Source organism: Malus sylvestris, chromosome 10 (assembly GCF_916048215.2).
Source record: "Malus sylvestris chromosome 10, drMalSylv7.2, whole genome shotgun sequence".
Classification (NCBI taxonomy): Eukaryota; Viridiplantae; Streptophyta; class Magnoliopsida; order Rosales; family Rosaceae; genus Malus; species Malus sylvestris.
The window spans coordinates 41,750,812-41,775,430 of record NC_062269.1 but is presented as its reverse complement, the minus strand read 5'-3'; the positions used below and the strand labels follow the sequence as shown (position 1 = coordinate 41,775,430).

At 36.0% G+C, this 24,619-nt stretch overlaps 3 protein-coding genes across 5 annotated transcripts; 2 read left to right on the top strand and 1 right to left on the bottom strand.

The window, feature by feature from the left end:
- Positions 1–1,096: 1,096 nt before the first annotated feature.
- Positions 1,097–5,107, top strand: LOC126587129 (uncharacterized GPI-anchored protein At1g61900-like). 3 transcript variants are annotated; one of them, XR_007610993.1, is made up of 8 exons: positions 1,097–1,383; positions 2,132–2,311; positions 2,417–3,025; positions 3,494–3,739; positions 3,862–3,970; positions 4,115–4,252; positions 4,387–4,431; positions 4,661–5,107. XR_007610993.1 is itself a non-coding variant. In XM_050252105.1 (8 exons), exons 1-8 carry the CDS (start codon positions 1,338–1,340, stop codon positions 4,729–4,731), a joined length of 1,347 nt encoding a protein of 448 aa, XP_050108062.1. In that variant the 5' UTR covers positions 1,099–1,337; the 3' UTR covers positions 4,732–5,107. The 3 variants fall into 3 exon arrangements, 2 of the variants coding, with proteins under 2 accessions (XP_050108062.1, XP_050108061.1); XM_050252105.1 differs by having other exon boundaries at positions 1,099–1,383; positions 3,862–3,873; XM_050252104.1 differs by having other exon boundaries at positions 1,099–1,383; positions 3,829–3,873.
- Positions 5,108–10,498: 5,391 nt separating this feature from the next.
- LOC126587015 (protein DETOXIFICATION 40-like) lies at positions 10,499–19,580 on the top strand. The gene is made up of 7 exons (XM_050251985.1): positions 10,499–11,054; positions 11,275–11,906; positions 15,688–15,744; positions 15,910–16,148; positions 17,590–17,708; positions 17,878–17,964; positions 19,175–19,580. Exons 1-7 carry the CDS (start codon positions 10,728–10,730, stop codon positions 19,238–19,240), a joined length of 1,527 nt encoding a protein of 508 aa, XP_050107942.1. The 5' UTR covers positions 10,499–10,727; the 3' UTR covers positions 19,241–19,580.
- A 2,111-nt stretch (positions 19,581–21,691) lies between these two features.
- On the bottom strand, positions 21,692–22,381 carry LOC126587016 (uncharacterized). The gene has a single exon (XM_050251986.1). It carries the CDS (start codon positions 22,253–22,255, stop codon positions 21,914–21,916), a length of 342 nt encoding a protein of 113 aa, XP_050107943.1. The 5' UTR covers positions 22,256–22,381; the 3' UTR covers positions 21,692–21,913.
- Between the last annotated feature and the right edge of the window lie 2,238 nt (positions 22,382–24,619).

Genomic DNA, 24,619 nt, shown 5'->3' with positions numbered 1-24,619 from the left:
GTAGTTATGCAATATCAAAGTTTGTATGTAATAATACCATGCACACAAAGTTTTCTTTTTAATACAATGATATATTTACGCTAAAGGAGTGTGAGATATAAATTGATTTCAAACTCGTTATTTACGAGATTTAAAATTAAGATTTCTTACTTATAAATGCAGATACTCTTACGTATAAGTGAAGTAGAATACAACCTAACCGTTTATTAAACAATGTAAAATAAAAAAATCGAAACAATGATGAACATGTAAAAAATTTGACACCATCATAATATCTTTAATAAAAAATATTGATATTTTACAACTTCTCAATTTGATTGCCTACACAAATGAGCACCAGAAATTTTAGAGCAACGGCCACATTAATTATCCCGAACGACTGCCATCATGCACGGAACTTTCACACGTGTCACATGTGCCAAATGGCTGGTGTAGAAAGCAGGTGATGGCCAGTTGTGATTGTTGTGGAGTGGGGAGGGAGAAAAAGGCGATGGATGGCGTTAAATGCGCCAGTGCTCTTCCAACCAGGTATAAAATATCGATAATATAAGAAATATCGGTAGTTTAAAAATACAAAAATTTAGATGAAAATATCAAAATATTATTAATATCGATAAAAATTGAATAAAAACCACGAAAATTGTAAGAAAAACATGGAAATTTTTATTGAAACTTTGCAGGATGTTTATTTAGTCAATTATCTATTAGTTTATCACAAAAAATTGAAAGGAAATGCATTGCATGATAGATATAATTGATTTAGGTTGATTATATAGCGAGCTGGGAAACATTGTGAGTGTAGAAAATATGTAGTAATTAATGAAAGAAGTTTAAACACATCATAATCATTTATATATAATGAATTAGTACAATATTTTATACTTTATATATTGCATGGTAAGATACATGAGTGACTTAGCAAGGTCTAAAATATCAATGATATCGGAAATATCGGTAGTCCAAAAACACGGAAATTTCGATAGAAATATCGGAATATTATGAATATTTTAGACTATGCTTCTAACTGAGTCTTCTGCTCAATGTGGGACCTACTCACGACAGCTATTAATGCCTCTGAGGGCCCCACCCCACTTCCAAGCTCATTCATGGCTTCTCCTACTCTGCTCCCCCTCTCCCTATTTCTCACCTTTTCTTCCTTTTCCCTTCCCACAATGTTTCCTCCTCCATTTCCTCACACCTGCAAAACCCTTCTCTGAACTCCAAGCCTGAAGCTTGAAAACGCTGCGTTTATCTCTCTCTCTCTCTCTCTCTCTCTCTCTCTCTCTCTGTGATGGTTTCACTGTTTGGAGGGTAAGGAAATTGAAGGCAGGAAGGAAATGGCGTCTCTGAAGCTCACTGCCCATGTCTTTATCCTGTTCCTGAGTGAGTTTCTAGCTTATTTTTTTGTTGATTTCTTTACTGGGTTTTGTTTAATTTTGCAAATAGTTTTGAGTTTTGCCTTCTTGGTCATGGTTATAATTGCTTTAGTTGTATTAGTCCAATGTGTTTTATGAAAGATTTGTGCTTTTTTAGCTGGCCAGGGAATTCGTGTTCCTAAAAATGTCATCTTTGGTATGGTGTGCACCTCAGATTTTGTGAAACATTCTTGATGTTGATTTCAGCTTTCAAATAATATATGGTGCATTTGGTATCAGAATATTGAAGTCCTATTGTTGTTCTCAATCTTTGAATCTAATGCTTAATGTAAGGCATAGCGCCGTTTCGAGTAACTGTTTAGAGTGAATTAAGATATCCCAGGTTGTGTTAGGGTCTTGATTGCTGTTTGAGTAGTATAGGCTTGCCCTTATACAACTTTGTAGGACATACATTAGCGCAAAATTGTGGATTGAAGATTTCACCGTAATTGCCATTTTGCTACATTATTGATTCATTGATGCTACTTGTGTTTATGGAGGAACATACTTACTTTTGGCTTAGGGTTTATAATGCACATTGCTAAATAGTTCTAGGATTTATAACTAAAATTCGTTAGTTGCCATTGGTGCCGGACTAGTTTGTCTATGGCTTTAGAACTGCTCCCTAAAATTTATTAGGAAATTATGCATCTAAAACTTTTCCGATTGTGATTTGTGTTATTACTTACCAATGTCCTTTGTTTTTCATTTTATAGGTCTCCATGTATGTTGTTGCAGCACCATAGATTATCCTAAAGATCCAGTCTTGTCGTTTAAACAAAAAGATTCTATGTTACCAATGATCTCTCCTACTGTGACTCCTCAACCCTTTCTTCCCCTTCTTGCTCCTTCACCATTGGCACCATATACTAATACCACCGTCCCAAAATTATCAGGTTCCTCCCTCCCTCCTTATTTGCTCAAGTTAAACTAAATTCGCCTAAGCATTCTGTGGCTTAGTTCACAAGTTCCATACTTTTCTCATTGATCTGTGTGTGCAGGACTCTGTAGGCTAAACTTCAGTGTTGCTGAGAGTTTGATGACTGTGACCTCAATTGATTGCTGGTCCGTTTTTGCACCATTGCTAGCTAATGTTATGTGTTGTCCACAGTTGAAAGCCACTCTCACAATTCTCATTGGTCAATCCAGTAAAGAGACCAATGTTCTGGCTTTAAATGGGACAACTGCTAAACACTGCCTATCGGATATCGAGCAGATTTTGGTGGCCCAGGGTGCAAATGATAGTCTTGCACGATTATGCTCAGTTCATTCATCAAATCTGACTGGTGCATCTTGCCCAGTCATTGGTGTTAATGAGTTTGAGGATACAGTTGATACTTCCAAGTTGCTTGCTGCTTGTGAGAAGATTGACCCTGTGAAGGAATGCTGTGCTCAAACGTGTGAGAATGCTATATTAGAAGCTGCTACAAGGATTGCATCAAAAGCTTCTGATGTTTTGAGCACAGATGGTGCTCATGATCTCTTACCTGATAGATCAAGTAAAGTCAATGGCTGCAAAAGTATTGTCCTCCGATGGCTGGCAAGGAAACTCAGTCCTTCTCGTGCCAAGGAAGTTCTAAGGGGACTGTCTAATTGCAAGATTAACAAGGGTGAGTTTATAGTAAAACATGGTGCTACATAGAAAATGAAAAATTATACTTACTATATTAACAGGTCAAAGCATGGGATATTCATAAATATATTATTTCATATATCTTCTTATAAACCGTCTCTCAAAATTTTTATGATGTTATCAGTCTCATTCTTTCTGTATTGGAAGGGATTTTCTTGGAAATTCTACAGGTGGATTGCCATTTTTATGAATATGGATTATAGTCATATAAGAGATATCATTGGAATTCTAGCTGTATACCTTCCTCGTATTCGGGGCTTACTCCCGTATTGTGAAAGTTGATTATTAAATGATTTTTTTGTGTGAGAGACAGAAAAAGAATGAGAAAGATTAAGAATACTAGTAAATGTTTTTCTCTGTGTGTTATACTTGTTTGATTTTACTTGAAGATGCCACTCTTCGATTGGAGTATCTGATCGTGTATTGCGTCTGGTGTTGACTTCAGCTTGTCCCCTGGTTTTCCCTGACATGAAGCATGTTGCAACGGGTTGTGGGAATGGGATAAGTAACCGGACTGCATGTTGTACTGCCATGGAGAGCTATGTGGCCCACTTGCAAAAGCAGAGTTTAATAACCAACTTGCAAGCTTTGGATTGTGCTGCATCACTGGGAATGAAGTTACGAAAATCAAATATTACCGAAAATGTGTATAGCCTATGTCATATAAGCCTGAAGGATTTCTCGCTTCAAGGTTAGTGCTTTCCTCTTGTCCTGTTTTTTTGTTAGCTAACTATAAGTAACCTATAATGGTACTAATATGTATTGTGTGCTTTATGCATGTCAAAATTATTGGGATGGATTCGTACAACTCAGTTGGAAATCAAGGTAATAAACTTATTTCGTTTGTATTATCCAATTATATTAGTATAATCGAAGAAATTCTTAGCATTATCAAAATGTTTTACTGTATCGAAAGAAAAGGGTACATTTTTTGAATTTATTTTCAAAATAACTACTTTGACTTTGCCAATGGTGGTAGAGTTGTCAATAATTTCATACCAGTGCTTTTGCTCTTTTCTTGTTCTAATCTTGTAAACTGGTCATTCTTTTTACTTTTGCGTGATAGTGTCTGGATGTCTTTTGCCAAGCCTGCCTTCCGATGCCACATTTGACAGTTCAGGTGTCAGCTTCCTTTGTGATCTGAATGATAACATTCCAGCTCCCTGGCCCACCTCTCAAGGGGCAGCTTCATCTTGCAGTAAACGTATGTGCAAGCAAGCTGTTTCTGTTTATTCATTTCCATGGAGTACCCTGCATGTTGCAGTACTTTCTTATGCGGCTGTATTTTTCATTTAGTAGTGCGCTCATGATTTCTGCCTGACTTTGTTGGACTTTCAGGTGTCAAGATTCCTGCACTTCCTGCAGCAGCATCTGCTGAAAGTGGTGAGTAAATTCATTCATTAATTAATCTTCGTCGATGATGATTTAACTTATTTGAGCGGTCCCCAATTGGAGTATGTAAGGCATTCAAAGTTGTGGTTATCCTTAGGAACAAAACTTAGGAACTAGTCGCAGAACAGTTTGAGCATTATGTACATACAAAACCACAGTGTATGCCGACACTTATACCACGCACATTAAAGGCTAAAGCATATGCTCTGATGTTCTCCAGGTCTATACCATGATGGTGTGATGCTTTCTCTACTCCTCGCTTCGGCCATGGTTCTTATGACGCTTCTGTAATTAACTTTTCCCTCGAGGCAAACATGTCAGTCCTTGAAGGAGAATTCGTGAAATGGTTCGTTGTTTATGCAGATCACCCCAAGCTAATCGACACAAGACTGTCGTGAAACTATACCTGCGGCGATCTGACTTCAAGTTTGTGCTTCCAATCCTACAGATTCATGATTCTTGCTTGCTTCTGTAATAAGTTTTTTGTAAAAAAGTTTAGGAAATCGCGCGTGGTTGATCATATTGTAAGTTGTAACCGTCACCATTATAAAGATTGCATGTAAATTTAGATTGCAGCCAAAATATATTCTTGTTTTGCAAGTGATGAACCTACTCCGCCATATATTGTACTCCTTTACCAAATTTAATCTTACCAAATTTGCGTGTATTTCCTCATGTCGTAGTTTTTCATGGTGGATTAAACTTATAGTGGTGGCACCACTAAAAGTACTTCGCAGATGCCCTTCGAGTGCATTTTTGTTCATCATCATTTAGTGTGGTGTATGTTTATCATTTTATTTATCATCGTTAGGTGAGTTGAATTTTGAGATTTGTGCCCATCCATTACATGAATTTTGAAATTCATACTCATCTAACTATAATAAATAGGATGATGAACATACACCATACTGTGAGCAAAAATGCTCCCGATGCCCTTATGCCCCTTACGCAGTACAGAAAGCAAGTCAGGCGGGCTAAGGTCCATTCGAAGTAATGCGACAGGATTTGATGTTGCACCATCTTCAGATCCTTTGGATCTGGAGTTTTTTCGAGAATATGTCCCATCTTCAATATCATGATTGGGTCAATCAGGCCAGATTAAGAGTCAAATATAATCAATAGAAAATCGAAAACGTACATAGCAATTCCAATAGAAATACTTAGAATAATTCCACCACAGAAAATTGGCCATACTATTCAAATTTTAAATTCGTAATTTCTGAAAACTTCAGCTTTTTAATGTCTTCAATATATGACACTTATGTCGTCAATATATGACACTTATGTCGTCAATTTTTGATCTCTACATCGTTGATGTTTAATACTAATTATTTTCTGTGTTCGACCTAAATTAGCAGATTAATAGAGAATGAAAATCAAAAATAAAGAAAATAATTAGTATAAATTAAGAATAAGATGGATGTATGCCATATAAAACAAGAACAAAGAAAAAAAGAAAAAAAAGTAGATGCCTGGTCCGACAATATCTACCATTCTCAACAGGTTCATACACCTACCATTCTCAACGACATTGAACCTGTTTTGTCGGGTAAGTAGAATTTCACGTTAAACACATGGGAACAAATTTTTGGAATGAGGATGCTCTTTATGAGGATTATTAGAATCTTCAAATCGTGTCTGTTCATCGTACATCGTGTGATTAAAAATTATTTTAAATATTTTTATTTTAAATTAAATATAAATAGTATCTGATGAAAACTGACCGTAGGATATACAATGAATGGACACAATTAGAGGATCCTCAGGATCCTTATGGAGAGTATCCGTTTGCATGTCCATTTTCTTATTCTGTACTTTTTCTTTTGTTTACGTACCTTAATTATTATTTAATTTAGAGTAATCTTAGGAAGACTAAATTATAGACAAAATTTGCAAACTAAATAATGTGTCACCGATAGGAAATGAGCACGTTTATCAGAAGTATGATTCTCTCATCTCCTATTCACATCCCCTTCTCCCTCCTCTCACATGTTGCTTTTTATCTTCTTTTGACTATTAAAAAATTAATACAAAACGTTGACGTGACTTAACTGTAACATAACCTTTCAAATAGGAGGGGAGGGAAGGGGAAGGATACTAGGAAGGGAAAAAATCCTACTCTCGTTTATCAATATTTAAGTAATAATCCAATAATTACTTCTATGTCATTTAATTTACAAAAAAAAAAAAAAAAAAAACTTCCTACAAATTTAATCTCTTTAGCATTACTCTTTTAACTTAAGTAATATGCAGCTGATCCTTGCTTGCATGGTTGATTAACTTGATTGGGAGAATCTACACCACAACAATTGACAAATATTCTGTCGGTTTATGTTTATCACTAAAGCAAGACTTATTAATTGAGTACTTATCTTTGTTTGATCGATAATTGACACTTATTACGTACGGAAATATTTTTTCTTTGTAATTGAAAAGTCACAGTTTCGAATTGTGAAATCTTCTTTACAAATTAAAAAAGAATAAAAATGGGTATAATATACGTCCTTTCCTCCATCCTCACAAAATAGAGAACTTTGTTCGCTTGGAATCTCCCTCTTAATTCTTAGCTATTTCTCCCTCTGAAAGAAGGTGGTACCTGATGATGCAAAATCTTGTCCTGTGGCTGCTTAATTACTTAATTAGATGGTACCGATCTTCTCCTACTACTCAGCATCACATGTTGGTGGTACTGGTAGTTGAACATTAAAATCGTACGTGGTCCAAATTAAATTATTTTTTGTCTCTTATACTGTTCAGTTGCAACGAATATCCGTCTTTTCCTTTTGGTGCTTTTTGATTTGATTTAAGAGAATTTCAATGAAAAACTTATAGTACTGTTTATTTTAATGAAAAATCATATTTTTACATTAAAAAATCAATACTGGTACTATTTGATTTACCTTTTATTTTGTTCTTATCGTTTAAACTTAAAATTTTCAAATCATTTTTATTAGTTTTGTTTTGATTTTTAATTCATTTTTGGGATGCAAATAAAGGAGTGGCTGTTGGGTGTGGATCATCGACGGCAAAGCATTTTTGGCATAGTTAACGCGGGATGCCTACTACATCACTGGCTTTCCGGGGTTGAATAAAGCAAAATGGGTCACATCGGTCATTTCTTAAAATAATTTATAACTTATATTAAATAATTTTACTTTTAATAGTATCAATACTTTTGTATAAAAATTTAAAATATCCCACATTGGTTATCTTACAAAATAAATAATAACTTATATTAAATTATTTCACTTGTAATTGCATCATTGCCTTTTATATAAAAACTCGATATTCACTGATTGCACAAATAATTAAGTGGAAGATAGTACCAATACTACTAATGTTGCATAGCTACCCATCTCTTTGAAACTTTAACATGGGTTTGCCTTTAGAGCTCAGGTATACATGTTTGTTTCAACTTTTAATGTCATTTTTTCTTTACCATTTCTCCTCTTGTATCTGTTTTTAGTTACAGTTTATATATTTCTTTTCTCAGGAAATATGGAGTGGGATGATAGGAGGTACTTCTATATAGATTGTTAGGCCATCTCCAACTGAAGGAGGGCCAGAGGGCCCTCAAAAAAATTAATTTTTTAATGAACAGTTGTTTGGGCAAAAAAATACTGGTTTGGGCCGAGTTTAGAATTGTTCTCGGCCCAGAGGCCGTGCTTAGGGGTCGTTGGGGGTTATCCAACTCATGGGACATGCAGTCAAAGATGGCCGTGTCCCATCGGGAATCTGTAGGATGTGGGTGAATCCTATTACGAGAAGGAGTTTCGACAAGATAAGGATGTTGGAGTTTGAGATTGTATGCGGCCTGATAATGAGTTAAGTTCAAAGTCCTAGTAGGAGTAGGATTGGCCAAGATAAAGTTGGATCGGGGAAATGAGTTCTAATCCGAGAATGATTGTGATTCAATGCAGGTTGGCTACTATAAATAGGGGAGGGATGACATCAAAGAAGCGCCCTCCAATTCAACACAAAAACTACCCTGCGCAAACCCTCGCTTTCGCGAAACCTCTCAACGATCTTAAGATTTTTTATTTTCTTCTTTTGCAGACATATCTTCAGTTTGGATAAACAACATTGTGAAGGCAACCGGTGCACATCTTCAGTTTGGATAAACAGCACTGTTGCCTTAGAATCAGGTGACCGCGGAGCACCTTCAGTTTGGATAAACAGTACTGCGTCAAGACCGATTGGTTATCTATCCAAGTCTCGGTCGAGAATGATTTTTGAATCCTTATTGGCAGATGTCATCTCATTAGCCTTCTCGGCGAAGTGAGGTGTTACGAATTATTGAGCTCGGCACATTGAACGCCCAGTTGTTTATGATTGGGTATTCACAAGTAGGTTTTAGAGTTCAGCATTCTGACGGCTGAACCACTTTCACAATCAAGACGTACATTTGTTTTGCGTACTTGTGCCCATATAGTCTGGTGTCGATTCGGCGTGCTTATACTTTAACGAATATAATCACAATGATCGAATCCGGCGTCGACGATTTGTGAACTTCGCAGAACTAGGAGCCTTGTCTTCAGGCTCTAAAACCCGAAGGCCGAGAGTGTTCCTTCCTCGACTGCAGTCACAAGATCGAGAAGTCAGCTGCGCGCTCAACGCAACATCAACACATTTTATACCTCGGCCTACGAGTTGGCACACCCCGCATATTACCGAATGACGTAGTTAGCTCATTAGTTACTCTGCCTGCGTGCCATGTAGGCTTGGTAGTTTTTAGGGTCAACAACAGTGCAGGACCATATTTCTTATAATCTCCAACCAAGAGCCAAAGGGCCATAGGGCTCGTTTTAGCCTTGTCACAAAGAACCATCTCCAACCGAGGGCCAAAGGGTCATAGGGGCAAATATAATTTATTATTTAAATTTAAAAACTACAACAACTTAAATTTATAGGGAAAATGAGATTTTATTTTTAATTTTGGCCAAAAAAAAATTCAAATCCAACGGTAACTAACGTTTAATATTATTTAATGGCTGAGGAAGTTATAGAAAAAAAAAATTGTAAAAAAAAAACTGTAAAAAATAAAATAAAATAACTGTTAGTTGACGTCAACTAGTTACCGTTGGAATTCAAATTTTGGCCGGCCTGAGGTCGACTAGCTGGCTGGTTTGGGCCGGTAGGTTGGTCCTTTGATCATTTTTTGTCAAGTGAGGCCCATGAGCCATTTGACCTGACCCTCAATTGAAAACAATTTTCGACCCTCTGACCCTCTAGACCCTTCGGTTGGAGATGACCTTATCTTATTTTGGGTCACATTTCGAATTGACTGGAGAACAGAGGTTAGCTTAACTAAAAATAATTAACCATCTTGAGTTTAATTGTCAATTAAACTATTAAACCATAGCATATATATGGTGCATTTATGAGCAGAACGGATTCCTGCTCCTAAAGGGCTTCCTATATATATTGGAGTTCACAAATGTGTGTAGTTACGCATGCATGGAGATATGATCATGCATATATTATATAGGCCTAATCAGATAAACGGTTCTCGTGTTAATAATTTAATCAAAAGACTGTTTATGTGGGAATAAAATTAAAATTTAACATTTCGTAACGTAATCTGGTACCAAATTTAGTTCAAAAGTGATTATCATATCAATAATTTTGATAGAAATCGAATTTTATTGGGAGAATGACAGAGTCGGGGCCTTACAGTGGTCGCCCTTCATGGGTGAGTCTTCTTTCACCTGTTCACATAGTAAGTGAAGTACAGTGTACACCTACTTTTCTGATGCTAATTAACATTTCTCATCGTGTCGGTTCAAGTACCATGACCTTAAGAAATTTGTCCGCTCCGACATATTAACTTTAAATCTTTCATAGCCAACGTTCTCTCCACATTTGCTTTGTAAATTTCAATTTTGTATTTACACCTTTGTTTTTTAGGAGACACGAGATTCATATTTAGCGCATTTTCTCTCCCAATAATGAAAAAAGAAATATCTGCACGATTGATTATAAAGTCTTCCTTTGACCTAAAAAACCTAATCAATTACACTCCCTTTTTTTTTTGTCGAATTGGAAAAACTAGAACTCTAATTCTATCATAATTTGCTTACAAAATAAAAAAAGAATACTAATAAATTAATTGAAGCCTAAACACTTGTGTCCACGGAAAAAAGTGTGAGAACATGAAATCGTTATCTAAAGTGGATTATTAATGCCCTCAAAGCATATACTTTCGAAATTCCAAGCACCATTTCTCTCTATGCATCCAACTGTGGCACACTGCTACCCACATACACCACAACGTTTCCCGTCCAGAGATGTCTCAAGGCCAACTCCACCAACCCATCTTAGCCTCCGAACAGGAACCGGCAGCAGAAGCCTCCAGCAATGGAGACCGTGTGGACTTTCTACTCGAGACGGTGCTGTCCGACACCCAATTGCCCCCATTCAAGCGACTCCGCATGGCCACATGGATCGAACTCAAGCTCCTCTTTCGCCTTGCTGCCCCCGCCGTCTCGGTTTATGTCATTAACAACTCCATGTCACTTTCCACTCGTATCTTCGCCGGCCACCTCGGCAATCTTGAGCTGGCCGCCGCCACTCTCGGCAACAGCGGCATCCAACTCTTGGCCTATGGCCTCATGGTACAATTATCAATATAACTTTATGTGCCCTACGGCTTGTGTTATAAATTAGAATGTCAATTATTAAGATTAGAATTCAGTTGATGAACGTTTTCAATCTCCTCGAACGATCACATGCAAAAACATTTTAGATTGACAGTATAACAACATAACATGCGGTCGTGTGTTGTCATTCTTATCTCTTTAATGATTTTTTTGGTTTGGCTCTTGTTTCTTGCAGCTAGGCATGGGAAGTGCAGTGGAGACTCTATGTGGGCAAGCCTACGGTGCCCAAAAGTATGACATGTTAAGCATATACCTTCAAAGAGCAATCATAGTCCTCTCTCTCACTGGCCTCCCACTTCTGGCAGTCTTTCTCCTCGCAAAACCCTTGTTGCTTTTACTCGGCGAACCAACCGCCGTGGCCTCAGCCGCCGCCGTCTTTGTCTACGGTCTCATCCCTCAAATATTTGCCTACGCCATAAACTTCCCCATTCAAAAGTTTCTCCAAGCACAACGAATTGTGGCCCCAAGTGCTTACATATCAGCAGCTACTTTTGGGGTGCATTTATTGCTGAGCTGGGTTGCTGTGTACAAGCTGGGTTTAGGGTTGCTAGGTGCGTCTCTTGTATTGAGTTTGTCGTGGTGGATAATAGTTGGAGCCCAGATTGTTTACATCTTGGCGAGCAGTCAGTGTAAACTGACTTGGCAGGGTTTCAGTGTGCAAGCCTTTTCTGGGTTGTGGGATTTTTTCAAGCTATCGGCTGCATCGGCGGTGATGTTGTGCTTGGAGGTTTGGTACACTCAGGTGCTAGTTTTGATTGCTGGGTTGCTAAAAAATCCTGAGCTTGCACTAAATTCTTTGGCCGTATGGTAAGGGCTAACACCACTCTGTCTTTTAATTAATTATTATCTAATGTTATCCATTTTAATTTAGTGTAATACTAGATAAACTACTTTTTTTAATTAAATTTGTAAATTATATGATGTGTCATCAACAAAAAATAAACACGTAAATCAGCATTTAAGTGATAATACAATCATCAACAAATTATGCTATATAATTTACAAAATTTGATCTAAGAAGTTGATCTCAAGAGGTCAGTTAGCAAGTATTATAGTTTATTGCTATTTTTCAGTCATAAGTAGAAAAATATTAAATTTAATTCTTATAAATTGTGAGTTCGATGTCAAATTGATTTTGCATTGTGTCTTAGCTTTAGGTTTCACGCTACCTAGTGCAAATAAAATCCTTAAATTACACAAAATTACTTTAATTATGGATCAAATTATAATTTCATACCATATTTTTTAAACAGTACAATGCCATATATTCTTTAAATTTTCTATTTAATTATTAAATAATAACGTTGCAGGCCCATTACTTCTCCAACTGAAATATTAAATTAATTAATTATTAATAATTTATTGATTTTTTATTTAACAATTAAAATTAATTAAAAATTAATAACTCTCTTTCTCGCTCACTCTCTCCTCTCACATGTCTCCCTCACTCACTCTCTGCTCTCATTTGTAGGGAAAATATTTAGTTGTAACGGAAATACGGATGATATCATTTGTTTTTATGCAAGTGATGGAAACTTTTAATTTTTAATTTATTAATCTTTTTACACACTTAACCCGTCATTTATATAAGGACATATGGTATATCACTTTGTGTAACCGGAACACTGAAAAATCTCCACTTGTAGAGAAACAATGGCAGCCATGGCTGCCGTGGCCATAGACACCCTTCACTCCCACTCCTTCCACCCAAAACACCATCTTCCACAATCTGCCTCCCTTATACTATTCCAGTTCTACCCCCATCAACCATATGAATTCCACCATGAAACCCTGCACATTCTGCGACTCCATCCAAAACCTCTCTAAATTTCCAATCTTTTCTCTTATTCTTCTCTGCCACTCTCCTCATTTGCTTCACTGAATCCGAACTCCAAACTTCATCACTCATTCTACCCTTCAAAACCCAACAAATTCCATCTGGGTCCCTCCCAAAAGTCCCCGAACAAGCTTCCTTTCCACCACATTGTCACCCGCATAGTCACCGTCCCAGTCGGAATTCGATGGTTATCGACACAGGAAGCGAGCTCTCCTGTCTTCACTGCAACAAAACCCGGAACTATAACACATTCGATCCGATCCGGTCCACCTCCTACCCCCCCGTTCCATGCTCCTCATCCACCTGCACGAACCGGACCCGAGACCTCACCATACCCGCTTCCTGCGACTCCAACAAGCTCTGCCATGCCACGCTCTCCTACGCCGAAGCTCTCCACGCCACGCTCTCCTACGCCGGCTCCACGAACCGGAATTCCGGATTTGGTATTCGGGTGCATGGATTCAACTTATCCGGCGAGATTCCCGCAACGGCGAACCATTTGACCCATCTCTTCACATCTTCAGTTCGAGGCGAACCGTTTTTCCGGTTCGATCTATGGCCACGGCAGCCATGGCTGCCATTGCTTCTCTGCAAATGAGGAGCAGAGAGTGAGTGAGGGAGACAAGTGAGAGGAGAGAGTTTTTTAAAATTAACGTTAATTGTTAAATAAAATATTTCAGTTGGAGAACGAGTGGGCTCTGTTTCTGCTAAGTTATCATTTAACAATTAAATTGATAAAAAATTTAATAAAAATCTGACATTACAATGAATTTATAAATTAAGCTAAGATATTGTAATATTTAAAATATAAAATATAAAATTTTGATTCGATAATTAAAATAATTTTGTATAATTTATTCAAATAAAAAAAGCTTTGTATAATTTATTCAAATAAAAAAAGCAAGCGGACGAATCAAAATTGGGTTTGACTAAGGGAATATAAAAAATAAAAGTAAGTGGACGAAGCGAAATTGGGTTTGCAAACCTGAGGAGAGCGAGTCCACAAGTGAAGGAATATATACATTGTCCCTATCTCAAAAGGACATCTCATTAGTCACTACCAAATTTTTATCAAATAGAAACATTAATCAAACATATATGCTTAAGCCTTTTCGAAACTGCCATATTTAGCTTTTACCAAAAAAAAAAAAAAAAACTGCCATATATAGCTCCAATCGACATAGAGATATCTTCCACCCATCGTATCCTAATATTAATGAAGGAGGAACTTACATGTTGTGTCGTTATTGTCTTTTTTTCATTTTATTAAATAATTATGTGACGAGTGATATAAAGTGAGAATATACACATCTCGTATAAAAGAGAAGCGGAAGAAATATATGCTATGAACTGAGACCCCGTTACATGCAACTATTCCATTCCATCCCACAAATGGAGTATATTTAATTACTTGCCAATCATATAATACAACGTCTACATGAACCTAATTATGATCAACGGCAATAATTTTACTATGCATAAACTAAAAAGAAACAGTTGATCCTAAACTTCCTTTGTTACATTTCATTTCCGACTAACCTTGACTGTTGGATATATATTAGTTCCTTGCCTAACTCCATTTTGAAGTGATGTTTGAAGCTCTTGTGTCCACATGATGCTGCACATTATAAACTTAGGAGTGTGCTATCCACACACCCCTTTTTACTTCTCACAGACCCCTTGTTAATTTATGTTCGTTGATCTTCTTCATTTTATCTGATCTGATGGCCGAAAATTAGAAGGGTGTGTGAGAAGTAAAAAAGGGTGTGTGTGGATATCACACCCCTAAACTTATTACTTAATTTGTATAAAAGAAATAGTAAAGGGGTTTTACTGTAAATATGCAACTATGGTTTCATGATTTAAACAAGACAGCTGACAAACAAGAACATGACTTGGCTGCTAAAAAATCAGCGATAGCCCCTACTGATGATCAATCACAGTTAGACATGTGTTTAAATTGTTAATTTTTCAATTCAACTTAAAAACGTATTCAGTTATCATTGGTCATCAGCAGGTTGCTGCTTATTTTTTCAGAACTTCTTTCCATTATATAATTGTCTGTCGGAAAGAACTTCGTGCTTAAAAAATCTGCAGCTAAAGTTTTTTTTTTTGGTAAAATCTGCAGCTATAGTTTCTTTTATTTTTTTGGTAAAATCTGCAGCTATAGTTTCGTGATGTATACAAGCAGACAAATTATTTTGTCATCATACATTATATAGTGCATGTAATAAGAAAACCACGTGGCCAAATCAAATCCGTACATATGTCATATAGTATACACGTCCCTTTACCTCGTTAAATTTTATCGATTTCAAACCGTTTATTTTCAATCGGTTTATTTTTGAAGTTTCACTTTATAAATTGATAAACATAGTGTTCTAAATATGAAACATTGAAATTACATTGTGATAATCATGTTGGCGAAAGACTTTGGATTAAATTCCTTTGTAAGAACGAACAATCTATTATTGGAGATTTAAAAATAAATAGTTCGTATTGTTGCAAAAGAATGAAAGTTCTTCTCTCATTTGAGACTTAAAAAACATATTAGTTCTTCTCTCATTTGAGATTAGTCATCACCAAAACTTTATATCACACATAGAAACATATATGCTCAATGCTTTTGAGAATTAACAGTTCGGTTTGTTGCAAAAGAATGAAAGCGAACCCCATTTCTTCGATAGGTATAAATGCATGATTAGCTTGTTCGTGGTTTTACTCAACGGTGCATGGTTTCCCCTTGTGCAGCATGTCGTTAAATGGAGTGTTCTTCATGGTTTCAGTCGGGTTCAATGCAGCTGCAAGGTACGTACATATATTGTTTTGTAAAATATTGGTTGGATTAATTAATCTAGCTAATATGTTGAGCCATAATTAATTAAAAAGTTTAATTGATGGATAAGTAGATCTATAATTACAAATTAATTGATGGGGAATTAATCAATAAAATACATGCATGCACGTATGCAGTGTGAGGGTGAGCAATGAGCTAGGTTCTGGGAATCCAAAGTCAGCAGCATTCTCGGTTATAGTAGTAACTTCGGTGTCCTTGGCTTTTGCTGTTGTGGAAGCTGTGGTTGTGCTCTCCCTCCGCGACGTAATCAGTTATGCCTTCACCAGCGGTGAAACTGTGGCCAAGGCAGTCTCGCACCTCACTCCATATTTGGCCGTCACTCTAGTCCTCAATGGGATTCAACCAGTCCTATCCGGTATGTGCTATCACACACACACACACACACACACACACACACACACACACATATTGTTGGAATTTAATATTTGTTATTATATTAAACTTATTAGTTGAATAAAAATTCGAAGCAGTGTCTTTGGGTGGAAAAAACGTGTCTCTCCAAATAAGGAGTTGCAATTATAAAACTTCATGAATAATCACATCAAAAGAGGCATCTCTGTTTCTATAAGTAGGCAAGTCCTACTGAACACATATGATTGCATTACAATAGTATGTAATGTGAGATATGTACATATATATATATATATATATATGTCTTTAATTATATTTGGGATGAGACATGATAATTCTACCATGCTGTCATTGCTATCGCTCTACAAAATAATCATATTAATAGTGCACATATATGATACAAAGAAAGTTGTGGTTGCCTTTAATGTCCTAACTATGAAATCTCGGTAAGTTCAGAGTCTAAAGGCAACAAGTGCTAGAAGTGCTTCTCATAGAAAGGACTAGTCATTAGGCTTCAAAGCAATCACAATGAGGGAATTGTGGGAGTAGATTAGTTATATTTGAGAAACGATCACTTCAAAAGAAGAAAAAAATTGCTTTTAGAAAAAGATAATGTTGTGAATTAGTTTACAAGACGGGTTTCAAATATCTCTTAGAGTGAGTTAGTTTAAGGTATTGAAAGGTTAGCGAACTTTGAAAAATACCTTAAATGTGGGGAAGTTTACCCAAGCATATAGGCAAATTACTTATTAAGTCTCAATATGTGTTTGGAGGTCTTTATGTTAGAGATAAACTGCTCTCGGTGAAATCAATTTTCATGCATGGATATGAAGTTTGTAATGGCTCTAGATTGTAAATAGTCAACCTAGTGGTACCAATTGTAAAGGTTCAACTAGAGATTACGTATGTTGTATCATCAAGGAGAATGAGATAAAATCATAAAAGCCTGTGATTAGAGTAGTCATAGTGAAAACCCAACTAGTTAACTAGAGATCTCAAGATCTAGGTTCAAAAGGGACGACAACTAAATTATGACAACTCGGAGTAGCACAAAGGAGATATACTCTCCTACCCATGTCCCGTGTTGATAACAGTGTTGTCTGGCATTGAGAGTAGGTTGAACTTTGCTTTTAATGATTCTTATAGCTTGGAATACTTAGAAGTCCAAGTGGGTTGTTGCTGGATATTCTTAAAAGAAAGTCACCTATCTTGAACGTAGAATGAGACCATTTTATAGCACTCATGATGAGCCAGAAACTATTCAACGCTGAAATACACACAAGGAGCAACCACGGGGCGTTTGAAAATATGTCGTGTGATTATTATTTAACACTAGTTCTTGTCTGTATGTAATCATTAAACCTGTATTTAAATCATTTTTCATGATAATTGAACTTGTATTTACATAATTATGGATATAACATATATGGTGATCATTGTACTAGGGGTGGCGGTTGGGTGTGGGTGGCAAGCATTTGTGGCATATGTGAATGTGGGATGTTATTACGTAGTTGGAATTCCATGCGGCTGTGTTCTTGGATTTGTGTTCGACCTTGGTGCAGAGGTACAATTTACCAACTCAATTATTGCGGAATACATAATATTTTACAAAATAAGAAGCTAAATGAAGCAAAATATAATCTTGCTCGACAAGGAAACAGGGGCAAGTGAACATCTTCTCTAAAAATGAAAAAGGAATTAATTAGATTTCGATATACATATGTATTATACAGGGAATATGGTCGGGGATGATAGGAGGAACTCTGATGCAGACCTTAATTTTACTGTGGGTAACATTTCGTACAGACTGGGATAAAGAGGTAATTTCAGTAATCACTATGCTCACTTCATTTTGTGTAGGCAGATTTAAGATTAAATATTAAATATAACATTTCTGTTTTGTGTTAGTACTATAAACTTACCTTAAAATCGTGACTACCATGTAAAATTACTATACTTGTACTGTGTACATCTTGAAATTGTGAATGAAACGCAAGATATTGATATGTCAAAACCTGTGATTGGTGTCCTGTATACAAAACAAATGGGCTCGGAGAAAATTTTTATTATATATCAGGAAATTTTATTTGAACCCATTTAACCTCTTTCTACACCCAACTTAAATTTAAATGGTTAATTGTCTATTTTACCCTATTGCTTAATTACTATTAAGTACAAAATGAAATTAATAATAAAACTCAAATTTATCAATAAACCCATTAAACCCTACCATGACTTCTTGTTTATCCTATATTCATTCTGGCTAAAATCCTAATAGGTTTTGTAGAGAAAAACAAGCTTTTTTATTGATGAATGATGATTTTAAGTTTTGAATCCTCCAAATAAGGTATGGCTCAATTTATGAATATTTTGTTCGTTTGATTTCAATATTTTTAAAGTTTAGAATATGAGTATTTGGGTTTCAATTTTTTCATCAATCCTGAATGGTTTGTTAAACTTTCTGCAATTGGAAAATTCTAGGGAAAAACTTCTTACCAATGTTCTTAGATTATAAACTTCCTTGCTTGTTGATAAATATAAGGGGATGAATTGTTTGATTTGTTGCTTATGCATATCAGTAGAAAGGAAAAAGGCAAATATCTAGGTTTGGTAGCAGAAAAAAAAAAAAAAAAGTGGCCATGCTAGTGGGAAGAGGGGGTGGGGCAAGGACGCCATTTTAAAAAAAAAATCAATTACATATGTTATTTTATAAAGGGAATGAGTGTAAAGATAACTTAATCTTTTGAATTGGGTTTGAGATGATAGTTTAGGTAATAAATTTGGATTTAAAGAGATATTAATTTTTCAATAAAAAACAATATGGATGAAGAAAGTAAGTTGAATGAGACGCAAGATATTGATATGTAAAAATCCGTGATTGGTGTCCTGTATGCTAAACAAATGGGCTTGGAGAAATTTTTTATAATATATTTGTGCAGATTATTTAATAAGCCCCCCTAAGCTAGCCTCCTCAATAGTTCATTTACAAATCTTAATTAAGATGTATTTTTGGGGCACTGAGTTATTCAGGTGGACAATGCCAAAAGTCGCGTGGAGAAATGGGATGACAAGGAGCAGCCTCTACTAAAAAGTTGATGGCGTCACAAGTTTTCAACAGGCCACGAGTTTTCAACATACCATAAAAGCCACGAGTATTCAACAGGTCACAATTGCTGGCTCGGCACACCCAATATCATTGGGCGGATTCAAATTGTTTTAATGCATGCTTTTCAACTTCTGATAATATTCATTTTTCCCCTTTCTTGGAGAAAGATGTAGAGTTACAGAAATGGGTAATCTTCATAAACAGATACAAATAGAGAAGAAGAAAATGGGTGTCTTGTTCTTCGATCGAATCTCAGAAGAATACATAACTTTCGGGATTCACTAATTTTAGTCACTAAGAAATTAGGGCTTGACCCATTCGCACATAGAATACATATCATGGAGTGGAGCTTGTTATATTTTAATATGCTATATAAAAGACAAATAGATAGCATATTGCACAAAAACCACACCGAGCGAACCCTTGGCACATTTTTGTACTTCACCCATCCGCTAGAGGTTTTTTTTTTTTTTTTTTGGGGGGGGGGGGGTGGGGGTATTATCAATAGTTACTTCACCCATCCTCTAGAGTCCGCTTTCCCTAATCAATAGTTACTTTATTGGGGACCCTAATCTCTTAAAGTCACTCATAAAGGAATGGGCGTAGTCTACCTGCTTTTTCATAATAGAGCTGTTATTCCCTTTAAATTGAAAACTCTGAATAATTCCCTCTAGCCAGTCGCCCCTATTTACATGAAAATACAATAGATGAATACTTATTCGGGTCATCCAATAGCTCTTCATTGGATTAATCACGTTAATGCTTGTCTAAATGCATGGATGATAAATGCAGAGACTTGGGATTCTCGTGGGTCTGAACAAAATTAGGAGCACCTCGGGTGATCCATGATGCTAAAAGAGATCATCTACTTGAACCATATTTGGATAGTTGGACTCCTCTATTTCATTAAAGGAATAATTCAACCATCAATCTTCACATAATGTGGTCTTTAAAAAAATAATCTAAAAACATGGTCTCCAAGCATTTTCTGGAGCACAAACACAAGTTTCATTAAGAATTGTTACCTACCAAACCTATATGTCATGTTAATTTTAACAGGGGCGCCCCCACCCCCCCCCCCCACCCCCCGGCGGCGCGCGGGGCTAGGATTCGTGTAATTAGTAAATAATTAAAAATCCAAACAAATACATTTCTTTTCTTATTACAAACGATATTATACACTAAATTACAGTAAAGAAAGAGAAGTGTTTTGAACATGAAACACAATGATTTGAAGCGAAAATACCTAACCTACCTGGACAATCCAACTTGTAAATTTAGTTGACTTATTTGTGGACATTTTTTCAGACACTAATTAATTAGGCTAATTGGATTTAGTGGCCACTTCTCCAAGATTATATGAAATAATGGTACTAAAAATGACAGTTAATTAGGACAGCAGTACTACTACTGCAAAGCATCATGGGAACTTGGAATTGGATGTATAATGTGTAAATGCGAGGAGTGTCTTGAGGGGAAGTTGACTTCTTTGCACAAATTATGAATATCTTTCTTGTCGATGGGTTAGTGGACATTAATAAGTTATATATGGCTTAATTTGGTGCTTAACTAATTACTTTGTGCTTTGCATATCATTTCGAAACGTACAAAACGAAGGATAAAGGACCTCCTGAATTGTATTGTTGATTAGTATAACTCCATCATTTTGTATAGGTAAAACTTTAACTTTGTCACTCTTTTAAACTGTATTGCATTTGGGGGTGCAGGATTAGTAGTCAGAGACTCAGACGGTGTTTTCTTGGCTGCGTTCGTCAGAAAGTTGGCCAATGTTTTCTCCCCTTTGCAGGGTGAAGCTATAGCGGTTCATGCGGGGTTAGCTTGGACGGCGGAAAGCGGTTTCCAAAATTTTATCTTTGAGAATGATTCTCTTCAGATCACTTCGCCGTTGCTGGAGCCTTCTCTCAATTCGAGAATGGTTGGTACAATTGTAGAAGATGCTAAGGCCTTGCTTAGGAGAGATTTTTCAGTGTGACCGGTACACGGGGTGGTACACCACGTGTTATTATACAAATTGTGGGATATGTGTGCAAAAAAAGTTAATAACTGAAAAATTAAAATTTTTCACCCCTCCTATTAAAACACATGATGTATCACTTATGTTTCCGTTACAACTAAAAATTTCTCCTTGCTTAGATCAATCACTGGAGTCACACCTTCCCACGTTCGCCGCCAAGCTAATGGAGTGGCCCATCGTCTCGACAGGATTGCTCTTCAGATTGATGAGAGTTGTGTTGGACTAGGGATCCTCCTCTAGTTATATCAGGCCTGATTCTGGAGGAGAGTCTTCCTCATTTCTAACTTTGCCGTTTGGCTTTTGTTAATTAGAATGTGCCGCTTCTTTCAAAAAAAATAAAAAATAAAAAATTTACATGCCCGTTTAATTAATGTACGTTTTTTGGTGATCGCTCGAACACAGATGATTGAATGAAATTAACCCATGAGATCGCTTTAAGTCAAACCAAACTGAGAGTCGTCTCATATGACATTCTCAAGTTGTTCTATATAAGAAAATAAGCAAACTCTATGGTTTTATATTATATATGGGAACAAAAATCAAACGCCGATCGAAATTCCAAGTTGGTATTTATATGAAAAAAGATGGATGAGAAGAAAATAAAGAGACATGATTAAAACTATTTAAATCAGGTAAGCAAAACTGGAAGAGTTGCATTGACAGTTCCCTGATCTCCGCGGCCAAACAAGGTCATGCAAGTTTTTAGTTGATTAAAAACTCGCTTATAAACACAAACCCTGGCGGCAGATATACCTAGAAGCATGCTCTTCCTCAACTTCTTTAATCTCCTCCCAATCTTCACCTTCAGTTTACGTATCCGAATCCTCAAATTCGAAGGCCTTCGCCGCATTTCTGCTTGCAGCAACACTTTGTAGATCAGGAACTGCGCCCGTCGATGATTTACATCTTCAGGATCTTCCTTGTCCAACTTCGAGTAGCCGCCGTACGACTTTCTGATCATCACATCCATTTGCTTCAAAGGAAAAAAATATCTGCTCACTCACTCTGATTGAGAGATGAGAAAGAGGGAGTGAGAGAGAGCGAGAGCGAGAGAGAGAGAGAGAGAGAGGTGTTGTAATATCAGTTATGCTTATGTGAGCTCAGATGGGTTATAATTAAGTGACGTTTTAATTTATAGAGAGCATTGAAGAGTTGGTTTGCTGATGAAGCAATGCATGTGCACTACTAATGTTTGGTGCAAAAATAATGCAGAGAAAAATTGCAGTCACTGAGCTGGCCTTTCTTCATCATCTCATTTGTGTGAATTAATTAAAAAACCCGTTTTTTTGTTTTTTTTAAAGAAATGAGGTAAAACAAGAAACCTTGCGAACAACCAGGTCCGCACCAAACTAACCTTTTAATACCATATAAACATATTCGGAAGAGTAAGACCTATATTAGTAAAACCAGTTAAACTAAACTTTTTTGTTTAATTTATGATCATAAGATTTAAAAAGGGGAAAATGTTAAGTAATTACACTACATGCGAGTGTGCCACTATGATTTAATATTCAAGTGTAATGTCAATCCAAGATTAATGGGGAATCCAAGGATCTGGGCCTTTGGTTTTGGATCAGATGCCAATGGATGCGAGTTAATTAAAAATTAGAAAAAGGAGTACTGTCACTGTGAAATCATGTGGGTTCAATCAATTGGATGATCAAGAAAATCACAGCGATGATTATGGAAACTTGGGGGGACTCATTTCAAAAAAAAAAAAAATTTTAAAAATTAAAGGACATGAAAATTGATGATTGATTTATTATTTAAACGTTGATAAACATGCTCCTTTATATTAACAACATATCATTTAGTTTGTAAATTTAGTCTTCCTAGCATTACGTAGCTTTTCAGAAATTAAGAATTAGTTCATGCATTTACTTAATTAATTAGGCATATAATTTATTGAAAATTGTGTAGTTTACACTTTGAATCAAGATCAAGGAGCTTTTCAGTAGGTACATGAATGTGGAGGATATATGAAGTATTAGGTTAAAGTTAATTTTTTTAGTTGGCAGAGAGTCATTTTTTGGAGAATTCTCTTAACATTTCTCCATGATCAATAACGGAGTCATGAACTCTTATACAATGGGGTCCCGTTGCGATTATTTAAAAAGCTCTCTCATAAATCATAACTTTAGTTTAGTTTTGTGCTTTTGAAATGTCGAAGAGGCATTTTCATCAAATATCTATAAGATCAATATTAAATAGTGAAGTCAAAATTGAATATTAAGATGAAGACTAGTGAAAGAAAAAGAAAACATATTTATTCAAGTTATTGGAACCCATTAACCATGTATTGTTGTCAACTCGTGATAACTGTTCTTAATCAATTAATGTACAAGTCTCTAGTATGGTTAAAAGTAAAATCTAATTAATCAAAAGTTTACGATTATTATTTTATTGAGATGAAGATTAGGAAAACAGAAAACATATTGATTCAAGTCATTTGAACCCATTAACCCGACCTTGTCGTCATCACTACTTATCGATAATGTTCTTGTCCAATTAAGTTACAAGTCCCTTATTCAGTCTCGTAACGTTATCTAATTATAAGTACTATTATATTATCTTATTTTAGAATATAAAATTCAATCATCAGTATAATTATTCATGGCAGACCAGCTCTACAAACATGCAAGTACACCGCCAAAATTAAGAAATGAAAGGGTGATGCAGGCTGGCCGGCATGGGATCCTTAGGGAGGTGAGAGCTCTCAAGTCAAAGGAAGAAAGAGGGAAACATGCAGCTTACCGTGTTTAAAACAGACAAAAACCTCCACCGGCGTCAAGGATCTTTGAAAAATACAAAATAATTGCAATTATAATATGCAGAAAAAAATTTTGGAGAGTCAAAGTAGAGCGAGAAGGGCCAAGAGGGATAAACATGTTGGCTTCCAAGTTGGTTTCGCAGTGGCATTCCATTCAAGTCAACCCTCCACCGGCTTCAGCCTGACAAATGCAAGAGTGCTAGTTTTATGATTTTTAAAGTCGATGATTTGTAGTATTACGATTTAGTCGTATATTTATAGGCTAAGAAGTTTTGACTTGATTTATAAAATAATACGTTTGATATCTAATTATTATGATTGATTATTGTGCAATTTAGATCAAACCTCCACCCTCGATAAAGTAAAATAGCTATGCATAAAAAAGAGTATATCAAAGGGCATCATACTTTTAAGTTCGAATCTCCCTTATTGTAAAATAGCTTAAAGTATCGTCTTATTAAAAAAATCGAAGCTACAAATATATATATATATGCCTATATGCGTCTTCTCAGACTCCAGAAGGATAAATTGCTGTGACAAAATTACCAACTGATCTATTTTTTT